This window comes from Leopardus geoffroyi, chromosome C3 (assembly GCF_018350155.1).
Source record: "Leopardus geoffroyi isolate Oge1 chromosome C3, O.geoffroyi_Oge1_pat1.0, whole genome shotgun sequence".
In the NCBI taxonomy this organism is placed as follows: Eukaryota; Metazoa; Chordata; class Mammalia; order Carnivora; family Felidae; genus Leopardus; species Leopardus geoffroyi.
In genome coordinates, this window is record NC_059338.1 from 144,829,810 (window position 1) to 144,849,486 (window position 19,677).

Consider the following 19,677-nt stretch of genomic DNA (forward strand, 5'->3'; position numbering starts at 1 on the left):
AACACTTCAGGGACTGGTCCTTCCTTGATTTGTATTTGTACTTGATTTCGTGCTGTGATTATTTTTGAGCTAGTTACAGATTGCTGGCAGGGAAACCGCGCAATCAATAGTCTTTGTTTATTGCATCTATATAACCATATGCAAATTCTACAGATGTCCTGAACTCTGAGGAAGTGGTGAAGGCCAGCCTGTCTCTGCTGACTTGCCCAACAAAGGATGTTCAGAATCCATTCTGTATACTTGCAGTATTTAAGGTCATTAGTGATTAAACCCCATTTACAACCAATGACTTTTTGGCTATGAACTGTGAAACAGGCTGCATTTTAAGTTGATTTTATATAAATACCCTAACACTTGAGAACGATACTGCACATCTTAATGTTCACTAGTGACATGGAAAATAAACTTACTCATGCTTATAATAATATTACAATTTAGTAAGTAGAGTATTCAGTATTCCTGCTAATATCGAAGGCAAATTATTCCTGCTAGTATCGAAGGCAAATTATTTCAGGTAAAGGCTTCTGGAAGCCTTTGGAGGGCCTATATTGGCTCGAAGATTACGTATTCCGGATTGACTGCCCATCCTGTGACCACCTTTATATCAAGTAGGCTTTCTCAGTTCCTCTTCCATCCCAACCTCTGGGAGGAAGGTGTGTGTCAAGTGAAAGAGCGTTTTCTTTCATTATGAAAGCCCAGAACCAAGGCATATTTTTCAGCTGCGTAGAGGGTGGTTTATTCTGGCAGATGGAGGAACAGGGAAAAATCTATATAAACCTACGGATGCAAACGCATAAGCAAGCGTTTGGATCACCACAGAGAGACCAACAGAGTAAAGAGCCAAGTAAAATTCCCCAGTATGGGAGAGGTCACTGCCGACCGACCTCTCCCAAAGCGGAGACGCGATTTAAAGATACAGGCTCCGTCTACACAAGCGCTGGAGGAAACACACACACACACACACGCAAAACAAGAAAACATACAGATCTGTCTGAAAATGGCTTGTCATAGCCTCCGTTCGTCAATAATCTGAGAGTGACGGGAAGTCTAGCCTGTAAAACAAGCGGTAGACTTTATGTCAACCATGCGTCGTCGTTCAAAGAGAGATTTAGTTTCAATTTGCACAAGGCACTCAGCACCCTCCCTGCGTGGAAAAGAGCTCCGTCACACCCGACAGCGACTTGAAAACCCAGCCACCGCTCCAGCCCCGAGCCACGCGGTGGAGCGTCCCACGGCTCCCGGAGCCCCGCAGCCCGCCGCCCCGCCCCCAGGATCAGCCCGCCCCGGGGGCGGGGAGGACGTGGCCCCGCCCCCGCCCCGCCCCCTCGCGTAACCCGGATACACACCCACGCTCCCCTTTCACCTCCCAGCCGTTGGCTAACGTGGAAGCGCGTCCCACTGGCCGGCTGAGGAGCCCGGACCGCGTTGCCCTGGGCAGTTGGGCGCGCGGCCCGGCGACGGAGGGCTTCTCGGCGCGGCTCGGCCTTTCCCGGGAGGGAGCGATGGGGCGCGCGGGCGTCGGCGAGCGGACGCCGGTGTAAGACGCGCGGCGCCCGGCCCCGGAGCGAGGCGGCGGCGGCGGCGGCGTCGGGCGCGGGGAGGCCTGTGAGGGCCGCCGCCCCGAGCCCCGGCCTCCCCCGCCATGGCCCCCATGGGCATCCGCCTGTCCCCGTTGGGGGTGGCCGTGTTCTGCCTGCTAGGGCTCGGCGTGCTCTACCACCTCTACTCGGGCTTTCTGGCCGGCCGCTTCAGCCTCTTCGGTCTGGGCGGCGAGCCGGGCGCCGGCGCGGCCGCGGGGCCCGCAGCCGCGGCCGACGGGGGCACCGTGGACCTGCGCGAGATGCTGGCTGTGTCGGTGCTGGCGGCGGTTCGCGGCGGCGATGAAGTGAGGCGAGTCCGCGAGAGCAACGTCCTCCACGAGAAGTCCAAGGGGAAGACGCGCGAGGGGGCCGAGGACAAGATGACCAGCGGGGACGTGCTGTCCAACCGCAAGATGTTCTACTTGCTCAAGACCGCCTTCCCTAACGTGCAGGTGGGTGGGTGGCACGAGCGCCGGGCGCCCTGGGGGGGTGGGGGGGCGGGCCGGCGACAGCGCTCGCTCGGGGTCGCCTTGCGGGGAGACCTGCTCGGAGCGAGCCCCAGCGCCTTGACCCCTCTGACAGCTCCAGGTCGTGGGGCCCTGGCTCCCATTTTTGCAGACGTGGAGCTCGAGACGCGGAAGTCTAGGTGCTCAAGGTCGTACAAACAGTTGACACAAGAGCTGGGTGAGGTTGCAGGTAATCTGAGTCAGGGCCCTGGCCCTTCTGGCCCCTCCCCAGAAACGGGGACGCGCTTAGTGCCTGCGATCAGAAGCTCGGGGTGCCGGGCTGGCCTTGAAGGGCTGGGAAAGTTAACTTCGGCCCCTGCTGCGGGCCCTTCTGCAAAATGAAGGGGTTGGACTAGAATCCCCGTGGCCCTCCAGCCTTTCTTGATGTACTTGTCGGAAGGATAGTTTCTGTGGAACACACGTTTTCTGCCGGACCCGCTAGGAGCTAATTGGGGACCGAGGACGGTAGAAGGCTTGTTGCGGAGCTGTTAGTTCGCAGGGCAACGTGGGAGCTATGCTTCTGGCTTACTTGAGCCGCAGAGTGATCAGGACCCTCTTCAAGGCGTGTATTTGGGGAGCTCTTCAAAGGCGGCTTCGGAAGTCTATTTCCCAGCCATTTCGTTTCAGCTGCGCCCCCCTCCCCGCCCCCGTATTTTCTACGGAGAGTAAGAATTGGAAAACCTTGGCCTTTTATTTGGGTGCGTTTCTGGGGAAGGAATTGACATCTTCGTAGGTAAATCCAGAATTGGGGGTTTGTTATTCATACTTTAGGAATTCATCATTTTAGTGGAGCTGCTGTCGAATGAATAACCCTTTTAAAAATGTATAATAATTCCAGAGGAAGAGCTTAACTTAGTGTAGCAGTGCTCTGGAAGCGTTATGTGCTAACTCGTTTTGGCTACGGGGAAGAAAAATTGTTTCCAGTGGAATTTTATTAATTAGATAAACAGTGAAATCGAAACCCCAGCTTCTTTGGAAAGTATCTGACCTTTTACTGTTGTTCTTGGAAGAGTTAAGCGAGTATTGTCATTGTAGAATTACCTGTTTTGTGTAATCCTCCCTCCAGTCTGTCGTATTACTGCTTGGGTTCTCTTTTTTCCTCTTTCCATCTGTCATTTTTTTCTTACTGCCTTTTTTTTTTTTCCTTTCCTTTAAAAAACATTTTTTTTTTCAGGGGGAAGGAACATTGGCTTCATGTCATGAGCCGCTGGCTACCAGATGTTATTGACACAAGAATTCTCAAACAAGACACAGAACGTTTATTCTTCTTTTGTCCTACCCTGCTTTACCATCACAAACAATACTTATCTTGGGTTTGTACAGATATGTGTACCTTGTGTATGTAGGATCCGCTGGTAGGATATCTTTTCTCCAAGACACACGGTATTCTCTTAAGAGTTTGTCGAATAAACAGAGGAGTTTCATAGAAGTTGATGCAGAATAGTTACATCAGTAGAAATGGTGACCATGTCTTGAATTTATTTTAGGCACCCAGATAATGGCACGCAGGACTTCTTTGGATCCTGACAGCAACTTTAGGAAGTAAATTTTATCGATGGCCAGTTTGCAGACGGGAATTCGGGGCTCGCAACACTCCATGGTTTATATGAACTATTGAATGCTTCATTTTTAGCTAGATCTTTTGGAGGCTGTTTAAAACTTACAGCGCAATTCCCTAGGGAAAACCTAAACTTGTAGAAGATTAGAAGCCATGATAACAAAATATATCAAACAGAGTTGAAATTCGTTTTTTTGAAGATGAAGACGACGACATTCTTAAATACCAAAAACATGTACCTGCGTGCCCATGTGTGTTCACGTGTGAACCAAACCTTCTGCTTTGGGGAACTTCCACAGGATTCTGCATTTGTTTTCTCACTTCTTAGCAAACGCGAAGGGAATGGCTGCCAAGTGGTAATGCTGCATTTTATTGAACACAAAAGCCAGGCTTTCAGAAGTGCAGATGTTGAGGGCTCTGCCTCCACGTAAAATAGCTTTTTGTTTTCTTGTGACTGAATATTCACACGTTCACCTCTAGCGTTGGGCTTTTGCTGGTGTCGAGGAGGTCACATTTATTTCTACAATGTCCAAGTAGAACGTTGGACATGTCCTACTTGTCCTCTTGCCAAGTGGTGTCCTCTTGAACAGCCTTTGATCACTGCGTTAAGACTAGAGGCCAGATGTTACAGCCATCTATGTAGACACTCAGCCCTGGATTCCTTTTTCCCCTCTCATCGTCCCCCAGCACCCGGAAGGTAGTCCTAGACGTCTCGTTGGTTTTGAAGCCTCACCTGGATTTTGGGGGGGTAATGATTTTAAGTCCAGTCCCACTCCGTTTACTTCCTTGTGGAAAATTAGCATTGATCAGCCACAGATGCTTTCTTCTTTTATCCTGATGCCCTGTGCAAATAGAGAGAGGTCTCTTACTTTTTACCACACTTTTCCTGTCTGGAGTCCGAGGCTTGAGCTTTCCTATCTCACGTTTATTCCTCATACAAGGATATACCACGTGTCACTCTAGAATATGCATGTGGGGGTAGTTTTGCCCTCAAGGGACATTTGGCATAGTCTGGAGTTTTTTGGTTATCACAGCTGGAGGTGGAATGCTACTTGGCCTCTAGTAGGTGGACCGTAAACATCCCACAATGCATAGGACAGCTCTCCGTAACAGAGAATGACATAGCCTAATTTTTCAGTTGGGGCCAGGGTTGAGAAACCCTGCTCTAGAGAAGTGAGTGTTATCCTAAGAAAACTCCAGTTTGGGCTGGGAACCCCGGATTTCCTTTGGTGTGCAGCCTTTCTTATGTCAGGGATCTTGGGAGAGTCCCCAGGCAACCTTTCTTCTCTTCTTTTTTTTTTTTTTTTTTTTTTTTTTTAATTTTTTTTTTTTTCAACGTTTATTTATTTTTGAGACAGAGAGAGACAGAGCATGAACGGGGGAGGGGCAGAGAGAGAGGGAGACACAGAATCGGAAACAGGCTCCAGGCTCTGGGCCATCAGCCCAGAGCCTGACGCGGGGCTCGAACTCACGGACCGCGAGATCGTGACCTGGCTGAAGTCGGACGCTTAACCGACTGCGCCACCCAGGCGCCCCACCTTTCTTCTCTTCTTAAACGCATGGGCCGTGCTTGATTTTATTATGTGAAAATACTAGCAACTGCAGCCATTTGTGTGGCACTTTCATTATATTCTTCTGGATGGTGATGAAAAGGAAGGCTGGAGATAGTTTTCTGGAGTGGATTTGCAGCTACAGAACAGACACACTTAGATTTATGGTTTCAATTTACTATCCAGGGAACTCTGTATTTGAAAGGCTCCTGTCCTCAACTTTCCTTGTTCAAAGTGTTTTTTGTTTTTTGTTTTTTTAACGTTTTATTTATTTTTGAGAGAGAGAGAGCATGAGCTGGGGAGGGGCGGAGAGAGAGGGGGACAGAGGACTCAAAGCAGGCTCTGCACCGATCGCAACGAGCCCAACACGGGGCTTGAACTCCTGAACCATGACATCATGACCTGAGCCGGAGTCGGACGCTCTACTGACTTAAGCCAGCCAGGCACCCCAACTTGTTCAGTTTTTGACGATGATTCATTTTATTTGAAGATCAGGCATGCTACTCCAATCTGATAGGAGTCTTGGGCCTGTGCTTCCTTGACCTTTAAGATGGGAGTTAAACTCTTCTCTCAACAGCAGTACTCACTGGAGAAGTTTGAGAAGCTTAATACAGTGCTAAGAACACTTGACTTGACATCTTGTTCAGTCACCTGCCTGTGTAATCCTGGCCAGTCATTTCACATCTCTGAGCTGCAGTTCCCCTTCTGTAAAATCTAGATAACTAGTAAATTTGATAATTAGTGCAGACATAAGCACTGCAGACAGAAAAAAATACAAGTTGAAAGGAGCTGGCCCAATAGAGGTAGTAGGATAGTAAATTCCAGTACCCTGATGAGTCTGAATCTGATGCACATGGGGAAACCACTGTGGAAGAAATTAGGAAGGTAATCACATGGCGAGTTCACTCAAAGAGGGTTGGAGCTAATCTTTAGTTTAATCCTAAAGTACTAAAGAGGGCCAGATTTACCTGACTTTTCTTGAAGCCTGCAACATGCCATACTTTGTTTGGGCTGTGGCCATTTGGAGGTGGGTGAGACCAGTTAGAAGTATGTTAAAACAGGCTGTGCAAGAGATGAGGACCAGAACTCAGCTAAAAGGAAAGTTATACTCAGCTTGGTTTCCTGGCTAACGTTTAGTTAGTCCTCAGTAAGTGAGCCTTTGTATTACCGCCGTTAATTTACTCTTGACAATGACATAGGAAGTTAAGTACTATTGCCCCCATTCTGCAGGTAAAGAAATTGAGGCTTGGAGAGGATAACTAATTTACCAAGCGTTACACAATTAGAAGATAATTTTAGCCTCTCAGAGATTGACTTAGTGATCGGAGAATCATCTCAGGTCCATTTAATTCTGTAGATAAGGCAATATAGGAGGTATAACCACAGTGTATTCTTAACTAACCTATAGTGCTTTGAATGATTAGTAGAGCTCAGGGGAGACACTTGGAGAATCGTTTGGAGGGGGTAAACCAGCTAGGAGGTTTTCTCTAGTGAGAGATGATACATTTTAAATTGCTGTGGTCACAGAAAAGAGCGAATTGGAAAGATACGAGAGAATTTCTAAGGATGTTCCGAAAATGACCCCTTTATATCTGATTTTCACAATTGGTTTTTTTTTTTTTTTTTTTTTTTTTAACGTTTATTTATTTTTGAGACAGAGAGAGACAGAGCATGAACGGGGGAGGGGCAGAGAGAGAGGGAGACACAGAATCGGAAACAGGCTCCAGGCTCTGAGCCATCAGCCCAGAGCCCGACGCGGGGCTCGAACTCACGGACCGCGAGATCGTGACCTGGCTGAAGTCGGACGCTTAACCGACTGCGCCACCCAGGCGCCCCTTCACAATTGGTTTTGAAGAGTGGGCGATGACAAGTCAAAGGGGGCAGATTATGAGTGCCATCTTTGACGTGTGAAGTTAGAGTTGCCTTTGATATGGCCGAGGGGACATGTTAAGGAGGTAGTCGAATATATCGGTCTGAAGCTCTGAAGACACATCGGAATTGGAAATAGGAATTTGTGAGTCATCAGTGTTGTGATGTTAATTGAAAGCTGTTGTGGACAGGATTGCTTATGGAAAGACTATATTGTGAAAGGGGAAGATCAAGGGCCTACAGCCAAGGATAACGCAGATTGAAAATAATCATTTAACAAGAATAATAGCATCCAGCTTTTATTCAATGCTTACTCAGTGTTAAGCACTATACTAAGTTTGTTTGTTTTACCTATTCTGTTTCATTGATTCACCCAAAGAACCCTGTAGGGAGATGTGTTTATCATTCACTTTTAGCAGCTCAGAAAGCTTAGGGGACCAACCTGGATAAAGTCACATGCCCAAGAAATTGAGGAGCTGGCAATGATAGAACACATACTCTTAATAGTGGTTCTGTGTGGTGAATGGTCACTGGTGAACTTTGTGAGAACTTGCTCTGTGGCTTGATGGAAAGGAAGCAAAACTGAAAAAGATGGGAGGTAAAAAAAAAAAATGGAGATAGTAAAGACAAGGCTTTCAAGAAATTGGACTCCTAAGGAGCTTGGCTGGGGTCTTCTATGGGACTAAGAGAAGTTTCTATGGATTTTTTTCTGGTATTGTTTTTAAGGTGTGAGACGATAGAGCGTGTTTAATTATTTACGGATATATATCTGAAAGATGGTATTGATAGTAAAAAACTTCTGAAAAGGTTGAAGAAGACAGGTAGAGCCATGTTTCTCCATCTAGAAAATAGTTGTTGAATGCCTACTATGTGACAGGCACAGTGTGAGGCACTATATGTAAAAACATTTTAGGATATAATGATTCATGGAAAAATGTAGTGAATGGTGTCTTCTTAGGACATTAACCAAAATCCTCTGCAGCCCCAAAGTAACTGAGCTTTCATATGAATAGCTTTAATTATGTTTTGGAGTCTTGATTTCCTATTCTACAATTCCTGTTGAGGACTGAGACAGAGAGGCAGTAGCAATGACGGAGGGAGAGTAGATTGAATGGAAAGGGTTTTGGGGAAGAAATGTAAGTATATTGGCAAAGAATAATGTTGTCAACTCAGAAGTATTTATTTAACACCTACTGTACCAGGGACTGGTTTAGGCTCCAGTAATGAAGGAAATTGTGTCCTTGAACTCATACAACTTATGTTCCGGTAGGTTGAGATCTATAGTACACCTGTGATCAAATAAATTGATTTCAGATACTGATAAGGGTTTTGAAGAAGAAAAAATAAGACCATGTCAGAAGAGTGAGTGGGGCTTCTGCTTTGGCCATGATGGTCAGGGCAGACCACTGAGAGGCGCTGTCATTTGAACTGAGATCTGAAGGATAAGAAACAGTCCTGCAGAGATTTGAGAAAAGTGTGCATGAGCAGAAGAGAAAAAATTAAGCAAACGCAACGTTGCCAAAGGAACATAATTTTCTAGTACAAAGTACAAAGGCCCTGAGGCCAACGGACCAGAAAAAGACAAGTCTGGAGTGTAGTGTAAATAAGGATGCAAGTAGAGAAAGGTTACTGGGGCCAGATCATCCGCACCTTTGTAGATGATGGTAAGGAGTCTGGATTTGATCTCTGTGCAATGAGAAAGCACAGGTGTTCAGCAGGGAGTGACGAGAATCTGATTTAGGAAGATGGCGGGTTGCTGGGTTGCAAGGGGAAGCTCCATAACGGCAGTGATTTTGTCCATCTTGTTCATTCTTCTGTTCCAGTACCCGTAGCGGTTTGCGATACGTGGCCATTAGTAGCTGTTGAACGAATGAATGAATCCGTGAATGCACTGTAGGAGGCAAGAGCAATTGAAGGCTATTTTAGAAATCCAAGTGAGGGGGGCCTGGGTAGCTCAGTCGGTTGGGCGTCTGACTTCGACTCAGGTCATGATCTCACGGTTTGTGAGTTCAAGCCCCGTGTCGGGTTCTGTGCTGACAGCTCAGAACCTGGAGCTTGCTTTGGATTCTGTGTCTCCTCCGCTCTGTGCCCCTCCCATGCTCATGCTCTGACTCTGTCTCTCAATAATCAATAAATGTTAAAAAAAAAAAAAAAAAAAAAAAAAAAGGAAATCCATGTGAGAGATAGATGGCGGCCTAAACTAAGATTTGCTTGGTATACATAGTTTCGTGTATTTAGAACTGGGGGTATTTCCAGGACTTAATGGCTGGTGAAATGTGGAAAAGAATTGAGAGAATCTTAACCAACCGTTTCTAAGGCCGTTGACGATGTCGTACCGTGGGTTTATTCCGTTTGTGGGTGTGTAATGGTGGCAGCAGGTTACAAATAGCGGTTGTGCAGAAGCAGGTGGGGACACCGGACTGATGTTCTTGGTCTCTTGCTCTGTTCGTTTCTTCCTAACCTGACTCTCAGGGAAGATGTTTTTAGAAGCAGTCCCATACTTTGTTAGGCTATACTCATTTGAAAGGATGTGGAGAAGCTGGCTTGAACTCTAGGCAGAAATCTTCATCCTAAGGCACGGTGGTTGCTACCCACACTCGGCACTGCCATTTTTGTAAGCTGTGGTGGTCAAGACCCAGAAACTACGTTGTGTTTTCTGGGAGGCACATTTGTTGCTTGTTTTAAGTTTATTCCATGGCGTTTGCTTAGTGTTACTCTTACATTCCCTTATCTGACACAGCCTAAATTGTGTTCTCATTAAGTATGTGGGCCCTAAAGCTGTAATACTTTAAAGTGATACCTGCAAGATGGTAGAGTAGGAGTTCTCTACGGTCATTCCCTCACAGAACATTGATTTTGGTAGTCATCCACAGATACGGGTTCCTTTGTGGGCATCTGGGAGTCCAGCAGAGATGTTCCAGCACACCATTGGGGCAAAAAAAAAAAAAAAAAAAATAGATACATTGATGAGAGTGAGAGAAATGTTTTCACTTCACTTTCACCACACCGTCTCTCAAGACAGCACAGCTCGGTGCCAAGAGAGACCCCCTGAAGCCTGCAATTTCACCCACAGGAATGTGTGAGTGAGTGTCTGGCTTTGCCAGCCATGCAGGACACTGCCCACGAAACCACTTCGGTCTCTCGTCACCTGCATCCCTGAAGTGATCTGCAAGACTGAGGGGTTGGGAGAGGCTGTGGGAACACATAAACCAGGGCTCATCTAAAGGGATGCTCTTTGTAGACACCCATCAGGAAGGCTGCCCACGAGTCGCTGGGGAGTCCTCACCATTAGGGCCCCTCAGCTGGCTCGCAGGCACCCCCAGCACTCTCCATGTCTTGCCCAAACCCAATCCTCTCGCCCACCTTGGCGTGATTTTAGCATGTGCTCCCGTAGACCGCGAGACTGAGCCTTTGTAAATGGCCAACAAACAAGTGTGGAAAGCCAGCAGAATTGCGGAATTGGGAAAAGGCTCACAAACTTGAGCATCTTAGAGTACCACCCTAGAGAAGACAAATGGGAGGCTCCTAGTCCCTGAGTTGGCTTTGAGGGATTGAGATAAAGCTTATAATCTTAAGAATTTACCCTCCAAGAGGGAACAAGAGGTGTGGAGAATGCATATCTGTAGAAAATGTTAGAGAAAGCCTTAGAATCCCACATCAGACTCAAGGTGAAGATAACTCTCACAAAGTCAATCAGTAAAGACTGGAGGAGGTGACTGCTTCTTTAAATGTGAAGGCAGCAATGCAGGGCTTCAGGGAATACAAAATGAATGAATGAATGAATGAATGAATGAAGCACAACATTACCACAGGAATATAATTTTCTAGTAACTGACCCTCCAGAAACAGAGATCTACAAATTGCCTGTCAACAAATTCAAAAAATTGTTTTAAGGAAGCTCAGTGAGTTTAAGAGACACAGACAACTCAAAGAAATCAGGAAAGCAATACTTGAACAAAAGGGGAGACACAACAGAGACAGAAGTTAAAAAGAGTGGAGAAACTTGTGTGCATTATGGGGGACGATCAAGTGTAACTTTTCATACTTTGGGAATCTCCAAGAGAGACAGAGAAAAGAGCAGAAAGTTTATTTAAATGATAGTGGCTGAAAATTTCCCAAATTGGAGAAGAGAATGTGACATCCAGGTACATGAAGTTCATAAGTCCAAAAATTCAACTCAAAGAGGACTTTATTGAGACACATTATAATAAAACCGTCAAAAATCAAAGACCGAATTTGAAAGCAGCAAGAGAAAAGAAACTCACCTGATACAAGGGAACCCCTCATCAGACTATCAGCAAATATTTCATCAGAAACCCTGTAGGCCAGGAGAGAGTGGGATGATATGTTTGTTCAGAGTGCTGAAAGAAACTGTTAAAACAAAACTACCAATCAAGAATACTTTACCTAGCAGCACTCTCCTTCAGAAATGAAGACTAGATCAGGATTTTCCCAGACGAATAAAACCAGAGGGAGTTGACCACCAGACCTGCCTTATTAAGAAATGTTAAAGGGAGTTCTTCAAGCTGAAATGAAAGGATCTAAGTAGTAACATGAAAACAAAGTATAAAATTCACTGGTAAGTATAGAATTAAATTCAGAATATTCTAATGTAATAGTGGTGTACAAGACACTTAACTCTAATATAAAAGTTAAAAGAGTGTTTTTTAAAACTATAGAGCTACAAAAACTTGTTAATGGATACACAGTATAGAAAGATGTAACTTACAGCATCAAAAATAAAATGTTGTGGAGGCAAAGAGGGAAGAGTTTATATGGGATCAAAGTTAAGTTATTATTGACTTAAAATAGACTGTTATAACTATAAGATACGTAAGTTTCATGATCACCACAAAGTAAAAACCTCTGATAGACAAAAGACACAGAGAAGGGAATCAAAGCATACCACCGTGGAGTATCATCAGATCACAAAGGAAGATAGCAACAGAGTAAGAAAAGAACAAAGAAGCTACAAAAAGCCAGAAAGCAATTAACAAGGTGGCATTAGCAAGTCCACATTTGCTAATAATTATTTGAAATGTAGGTGAACTAAATTCTCCAATCAAAAAACAGTTAAGTGAATGGATTTTAAAAAAATAAAAATAAAAAGACCCACCTGTATGCTGCCTACAAGAGACACACTTCAGCTTTAAAGACACGCATAGGATCAGAGTGAAGGAATGGAAAAAGATATCGCGTGCAAATGGAAACCCAAAGAGGACAGGTTAGCTATAATGGCATCAGACAATATAGACTTTAAGTAAAAAAACTAACAAGGGGCAAAGAAGATATTACATAATGAGATAAAAGGGTCAGTTCATCAAGAGGATATGACAGCTGTAAATACATAGGCACCCAACATCACAGCACTAAATACATTGAGCAAATATTATAAACCTGAGGACGGAAACAGACAGCAAAGCCACAGTAGTAGTAGAGACTCCCAGTACCGCACTTTTACCAATGGATAGATATCTAGACAGATTATCAATAAGGAAATGATGGACTTACACTACACTTCAACTAAGAACTGGTCTTCTGAAAAGAGAAGATTAACAAACCTTTGGCTAGTCAAAGATAAAAAGATTCAAATCTTCTATAAATTCAGAAATGAAAGCATACAACTGCTATGTTACATACTGATTGCTACAATATACAAATGATCAAAAGAGATCACTACAATTATAGGTAAACAAATTGGGTAACTTAGAAGAAATGGATAAATTCCTAGAAACAGACAACCTACCAAGACTGAATCATGAAGAAAACAGAATAGCTGGACAGACCTGTAAGGAGATTGAATCCTTAATCAAATTTCCCAATAAAGAAAATCCCAGGACTAGATGTCTTTACTGGTGAATTCTACCAAACAAAAATTAATACCAATCCTTCTCAAAGTCTTTCCCAAAATTGAAAATGGAACACTTCCAAACTCACTTTATGAAGCCAGCATTACCCTGATACCAAAGCTATGCAGGGACACTATAAGAAGAAAAAATTACAGGCCATTATTCCTCATGAACATACATCCAAAAATCCTCAACAAAATACTAAAAAACTGAACTCAACAGCATATTAAAAGGATCAGACACCATGATCAAGTGGGATTTATCCAAGGAATGAAGGATAGTTTCAGTATATGCAAATCAATCAATGTGATAGACCACAACAGAATGAAAGACAAAAATTGTGTGATTATCTCAAAATAAAAATATAAAAAGCATTTGACAGAATTCAACACTTTTTCATTATAAAAACTCTCAACCAAGTAGGTATAGAAGGAATATATACCTCAACATAATAAAGGTCATATGTGACCAGCCCGCAGCTAACATGATACTCAGTCATGAAAATCTAACAACTTTCTTTTAACATCAGAAAGGCAAGGATGCCCAGGCTTAGCACTCCCATTCAACATTGTACTGGAAGCCCTAGCCAGAGCAATTAGGTAAATAAAAGACATAAAATGCATCCAAAGTAAAATTGTTTGCAGATGGCATGATATTATGAAAGAAAACTCTAATATATTGTTAGCAAAATATTGTTCAACTAATATTAATACTTCAATAAAGTTGCAGGATACAAAGTCAACAAAAATCATTATTTCTTTTTCTTTTAAATGTGTTATTTATTTTTGAGAGACCACATGAGTAGGGAGGGCCAGGAGGGGGGGGCACGGAGGATTCGAAGCTGGCTCTGAGCTGACAGCAGCGAGCCCATCGTGGGGCTCGAACTCATGAACCATGAGATCATGGCCGGAGCCGAAGTCTGACGCTCAGTGGACTAAGCCACCCAGGCGCCCCTGTATTATTTCTATATATTAGCAACAATGAACTATTTGAAAGAGGAATTAAGAAGACCATTCCATTTACAATAGCATCAAAAACAATAAAGTACCTAGGAGTAAGTTTAACCAAGGAGGTGAAAGACCTGTATACCAAAAACCGATGAAAGTAATTGAAGACACAAATAAACAGAAAGGTATTGCATGTCTTGGATTGGAAGAATTAGTATTGTTAAACTGCCCGTACTGCTCAACGCAATGTATACATTTAATGTAGCCCCTGTCAAAATCCCAATGGCATTTTTCAAAGAAATGGGATAAAATAATCCAAAATTCACGTGGAACCACAAACGACCCAAGTAGCTAAAGCAATTTTAAGCAAGAAGGACAAACGCGGAAGCATCCCATTTCCTGATTTCAAATTACAAAGCGATCGTAATCAAAACAGTGTGGTAGTGGCATAAAACGTACATGTAAACCAAAGGAATAGAATAGAGAAATAAATCCCCACATGTACATTTAACTCATCTTTGGCAAAGCATCAAGAGCATACCACTGGGAAAAGATAGCTTCCTCAATAAAGGTGCTGGAAAAGCTGGCTATCTATATGCAGAAGAATAAAAGTGGACAGGGGTCTTATACCACTCACTCATCAGAAACTAACTCAAAATGCATACAAGATTTCAGTGTAACACCTGAGATATAAAGCTCTTTGATACTGGTCTGAGCAATGCTTTTTTAGAAAAGACACTAAAAGTACAGAAATCAAAAGCAAAAATAAACAAGGAAAATGACATCAAGTTTAAAAGCTGTGCACAGCAAAGGAAACAACTAAAGGAAAAGGCAACCTATGGAATGGCAGAAAATATTTGTAAACCATGTATTTTGATAAGGGTCTAAAGTCCAAAATCTATAAGGAACGCATTCAACTCAATAGCAAAAGAATAAGTAATCCAGTTTAAAAATGGACAAAGGACCTGAATACATATTTCCCCAAGAAGACCTACAAGTAACTGTCAGTTATATGAAAAGTTGTTCAACATCAGTAATCATCAGGGAAGTACACATCAAAACCACAATTGAAATGTTACCTCACCTGTTAGGGTGCCTATTATCAAATAGACAAGAGGTAAATGTTAGCAAGCATGTGGAGAAAATTCTGAGAGCCCTTTTATACCATTGGTGGGAATGTAAATTGGTATAGCCATTATGGAAATACTATGGAGGTTCCTCAAGAAATTAAAAATAGAACTACCATATGATCTAGCAATCCCACTTCTGGATATCCATCTAAATGAAATTAGTATCTTGAGATACTTGTACTCCTGTGTTCATTGTGGCAATAGTTACAACAGCCAAAATACAGAAATGATGGATAAGTACTGATGGATGGATCAGTATAGATACACACACACACACACACACACACACACAATGGAATGTTATTCTGCCATTAAAAAAAAAACTCCAAAAAAATGTTGAGCTCCTAGAAACAGTGAGTAGAATGGTGATTGTCAGAGTCTAGGGAATGAGGGAAGAGAGGAGGTGTCGGTCTAAGGGTGTAAACTGGTGGTTATGACTAAGATGAGTAAGTTCTGAGGTTCAAATATATAGGAAGATGACTGTGGTTAATAATACTGTATTTTAGTAGATCTTAACTAGATCTTAGGCATTCTTACCACAAAACAACTGATAGATGCAGTAGTTAACTTGATTGTGGTAATCGTTTTACCACCTATCAAGCCATCACACTTGATATGTATGTGTAGCTTTCTCAGTGAAGCTGCAGGGAAAAGCCAAATATGTCACTAGTGCCACAGTCGTAATTATTCTGGCATTAAGGTAAGTCTTGATAACTGCTAAGGAAAGTCAGCCCACCATGATAATTTCCCTCCCCTGCCCCTGTCACCAAAATGCCTTGTTCTTTTTCCAAGAAGCGGTTTAAAAAAAAGAAGAAAGAAAAAAAAATTATAGGGATTTTGATTGGAGTTTCATTAAATCTATAGTTTACTGGTGGGAGAATTGACATCTTTGTCGTTTTTCAGTAATTAATGTTTTTTTCATACAGTTTAATTTTCTCTGTACTGTTTTTGCACATCTTGGGTAGATTTATTTCCAAATAATTTACTTCTTTTGTTAGTTGAAATGGCTTCCATTTTTATGTTAAATCTGTTTTTTTTTTATTATCTGTCTCTAGTATCTGTTGCTGGTAAAAAATGCGAGTGATTGTTAAATACTGATCTTGTACCTAGAGACTTGGCTGTGAAAGTTCTGTTATCCTATAATTTATCTACAAGTTCTTTTGGGTTTTCTCAGTAGTAAGTCATGAATTGCATGTTATGACTTCACTTCTTCCTTTCCCTTTGCCTCTCTACGCTCGCCACCCTCCCTTAGCGTTCTGCAACGGCTAGGACGCTGTGCACGCTGTTCGCAGAGGTTATGATGGAGGGCAGCTTGATTCGGTGAGGTGCCGGCGGAGTCCTTCACCGTCAGGTTTCCATCGCCACCCTTACCTCCGGCTCCTTCCCCCGGGCTCACTCTGCTCTGGCCGCACTTGCCTCCTTGCTCTGAATATACCAGCAGGCTCCCACCTCCCGCCTTTGCATTTGTTACTCCGTGGGCTGGAAGGATGTAACTTCAGATGCCTGGCGAGGCTCACTTCCTTTAAATCTTCACTCTAACACCGCCTTTGCCTTAGCTACCCTGTCTTCGAAAACAAACAACTTTATTGCAGCGTGATTTTACGTACCAGTATCATTTGCCCATTGCAGATATCCAGTTCACTAGTTTTTACTAGATTTGCCGAGCTGTACAACCATTGTCATTAATCAGTGCTACGTTTTCATCACCCTACTAATATCCCTGTGCCCAATTACTACTCATCTGTGTTCCCACCCCTACCCCAGGCAACCACGGATCTACTGTCTCCATAGATTTGCATGTTACACACATTTCACATTAAATGGAATCATCCAGTATGTGGTCTCTTGTTTCTTATTTCACTTAACATAATGTTTGGGGGTTCACCCTTGCTATAGTATGAATTGTATCTCATTTCTTTTTATGGCTGAATAGCATCCCACTGTATGGATGTACCACATTTTGTTTATCCATTCATCAGTTGATGGACACTTGGTACTTTGTAATTTTAGGCTAGTATGAAAAATCCCGGCCACCCTATCTTAAGCAGTAACCCTTCTGCTCTCCTACAACATGCTTCCGGTGCTTCTCTGCTATATTTTAGATCTCCTTGTTATCACTATTCAGCATATCACCTGTTTCACTCATTTGTGCTTTGTTTAACTCCTTCCCTAGAATCGAAGGGGCACAGGGGCAGAGATTTTTGTCTCAAGTTGATCACCGTTGTACATCGGTTCTGGGAACTGCCTGGCATGTAGTAGGCAATCAGTAAAATTTGCTAAATCACTAAAGGGATAAGTGAATGGATGAATTGGATGTTTACACTATATTAAAAATATTTTTTTTATTTAAGTGGCTCTTTCTGGAATATTACAGTTTTTAACTTTCTCTGCGACAATTTGGGATAGTTCAGGCACTTTCCAGAGATTGCTGGTATTTGTAGGGTTTTTATCGTGTGTGACTGTTTACTTATGTAGTTGTCAGTGTTATCATCACTCTGACACTGTGGTATGGGGTCTGGGCGTGCCATTACGTGCCGCACAAACACAGTGATCTGCTGTGGAAAGGGAGCTTGTCAGAAAGCACAGTACCCAAAAGCCTGCCTCGCTTCAGTCTTAATCCCTACTGGAAATTCACATTTTGGAGACATTTTTCTTGCATGTGGATGTTATGATTTGATAGAGGAAGTCTTCTGATAAGGTAGTACATGAATAAAGTTGACAGTCTGTTATTAACCCAATTCTTAAAATGCAGTCAGTTCTTCAGTTTGCCTAATGACAGTTTGTGTCATTATTTACAAAAGTAAATATAAATGTAATATATTAATTTTAATTTTTTAAGCATTTGTTTATTTTTGAGAGAGAAAGAGAGACAGAGCGTGAGCAGGGGAAGGGCAGAGAGAGAGGGAGACACAGAATCCAAAGCAGGCTGCAGGCTCTGAGCTGTCAGCACAGAGCCAGATGCAGAGCTTGAACTCACCAACCTCCAGATAATGGCCTGAGCCAAAGTCAGACGTTTAACCAACGGAGCCATCCAGGCGGCCCTGTAATACGTTAATTTAAATCATTGTTTTACAAAGCAGAGTATGTTTTAAGTATTCATTAAGAAGCTTACTGTTGAAAGCAGTGGTTCTCTACTCCCCTATAGCTTTACGTTTTTATATAAGTCAGATTTATTTTATATTTTAATTTTGTGTCCTAGTAAATAAAAACAGAAAATTTGACTTTAGCATTTTATCCTGTGACTTACCTTTGGTATAGTGAAGAGAAGGCTCTTTTTTGTCTGTCTGGATTACTCATTTCAGCCTTGTTTATATTTTATAATATGCTAGCTTATTATCTGTTTTCATTATTTCCAGGTTTCTTTTTTCTATTGATCAAAGCTATATTTTAGATGATTACTTTTCTAGGACATTGTGACTCTTAGCATTCATGAATTATCTGTTCTAAAGCATATTTCTTTCAAGTCCATTGTCACTTTTCTCCTCCTCATAGTTACCGCGTTCAGTTCAGTGTTCCATAATATTGCCAATTTGTTTTCACACTTTAGATCTGTTGTTTTTTATAAAATCATTAAGCTTTAAATAGCTTGTTTCTTTGATGATTAATTTCTCTATATTTCTCTATATTTGGATTCTCTGAGGCAATAAACTAAACTTGAATATTAAGTTAAATAAATAGTACTTGAAGGCAAGATGTTGCTGGAATTTTTTATATTTTTCCGTTTTGTAACGAAATGCTTCAAAATAAACATACAGATTTACCGACTTCCAGTGGATGTGATTCGGTCTGAAAAGTTTCTCTCTCTCATGTTTTCTGAGGGGGTATTTCTTCTTTTTAAATGTTTTAGCTGTCATCTGTTTTTGGTGCAGATAAATACTGAGGAACATGTAGATGCAGCTGATCAGGAGGTTATCATATGGGACCGTAAGATTCCTGAGGACATCCTGAAGGAAATCGCCACCCCTAAGGAGGTACCAGCAGAAAGCGTTACTGTCTGGATCGATCCACTGGATGCTACACAGGAATATACAGGTGACTTCACATGAAAATTCATTTCAGACTTCAGATTGCCATTATATATTGGAGAATCAGAACAAAGACGGGTGGTATATACTTGGTGGGTAAATACTTTACCAATTTGGCGCAAGCCTTTCCAATTAGGTTTTAAGACAGAGAGCTGGATCCATGCAGTGTGGTGTGAAACCTTTGGATGGACCCAGGTATTCTCAACCTTTTTCTCCCCCCAAAACCACTATATTATGGCATACTCCTATTGGTGGTCGTGATTCACTGTATCACTCACTGATCCTTCAGTGAAAGGACATTTTTATCAGTCGCAACAACAAAATGGTTCCTGTTGGACACCTGTTTCTTGAGGTGTTTGTTTACATACTGAGTTATTATATATTGAGGTGTACATTATTCAGGTATTTATTTATTTAGCGAGAATATAATATTTACTCGTGATTTGAGGAATTGAGGGTTTATTGCATATACATTTATCTTTAGAATTCAGCATAGTAAGTCGTAGGCATCCAGGGGTAAGTAAGTAGCAACATGGAGAATTACTGCCCCCACCGCATTTTCTTTTTTGTTTGTTTGTATTGTTACCTAGGCCTAGCTCGGATTTCATTTCTGTGGATCCTCTCTCTTGCCTTGTTTCTTACACTGAGATATCCAATGCTTGC

At 42.5% G+C, this 19,677-nt stretch overlaps 1 protein-coding gene across 3 annotated transcripts in view; it reads left to right on the forward strand.

The window, feature by feature from the left end:
* The first annotated feature begins 1,366 nt into the window (after nucleotides 1–1,366).
* The window catches only part of BPNT2 (3'(2'), 5'-bisphosphate nucleotidase 2), a 37,120-nt gene continuing 18,809 nt past the window's right edge, over nucleotides 1,367–19,677 (forward strand). For 2 of the 3 annotated variants that reach the window (XR_006706692.1, XM_045455184.1), the window contains exons 1-2: nucleotides 1,367–2,032; nucleotides 18,859–19,021. Coding sequence is in view for 2 of the 3 variants with exons in the window: in XM_045455184.1 (XP_045311140.1) it covers nucleotides 1,643–2,032; nucleotides 18,859–19,021 (553 nt within the window). In the remaining variant the exon portion in view is untranslated. The remainder of the gene's footprint in view (nucleotides 2,033–18,858; nucleotides 19,022–19,677) is intronic. The other variant, XM_045455185.1, reaches the window with a different exon arrangement.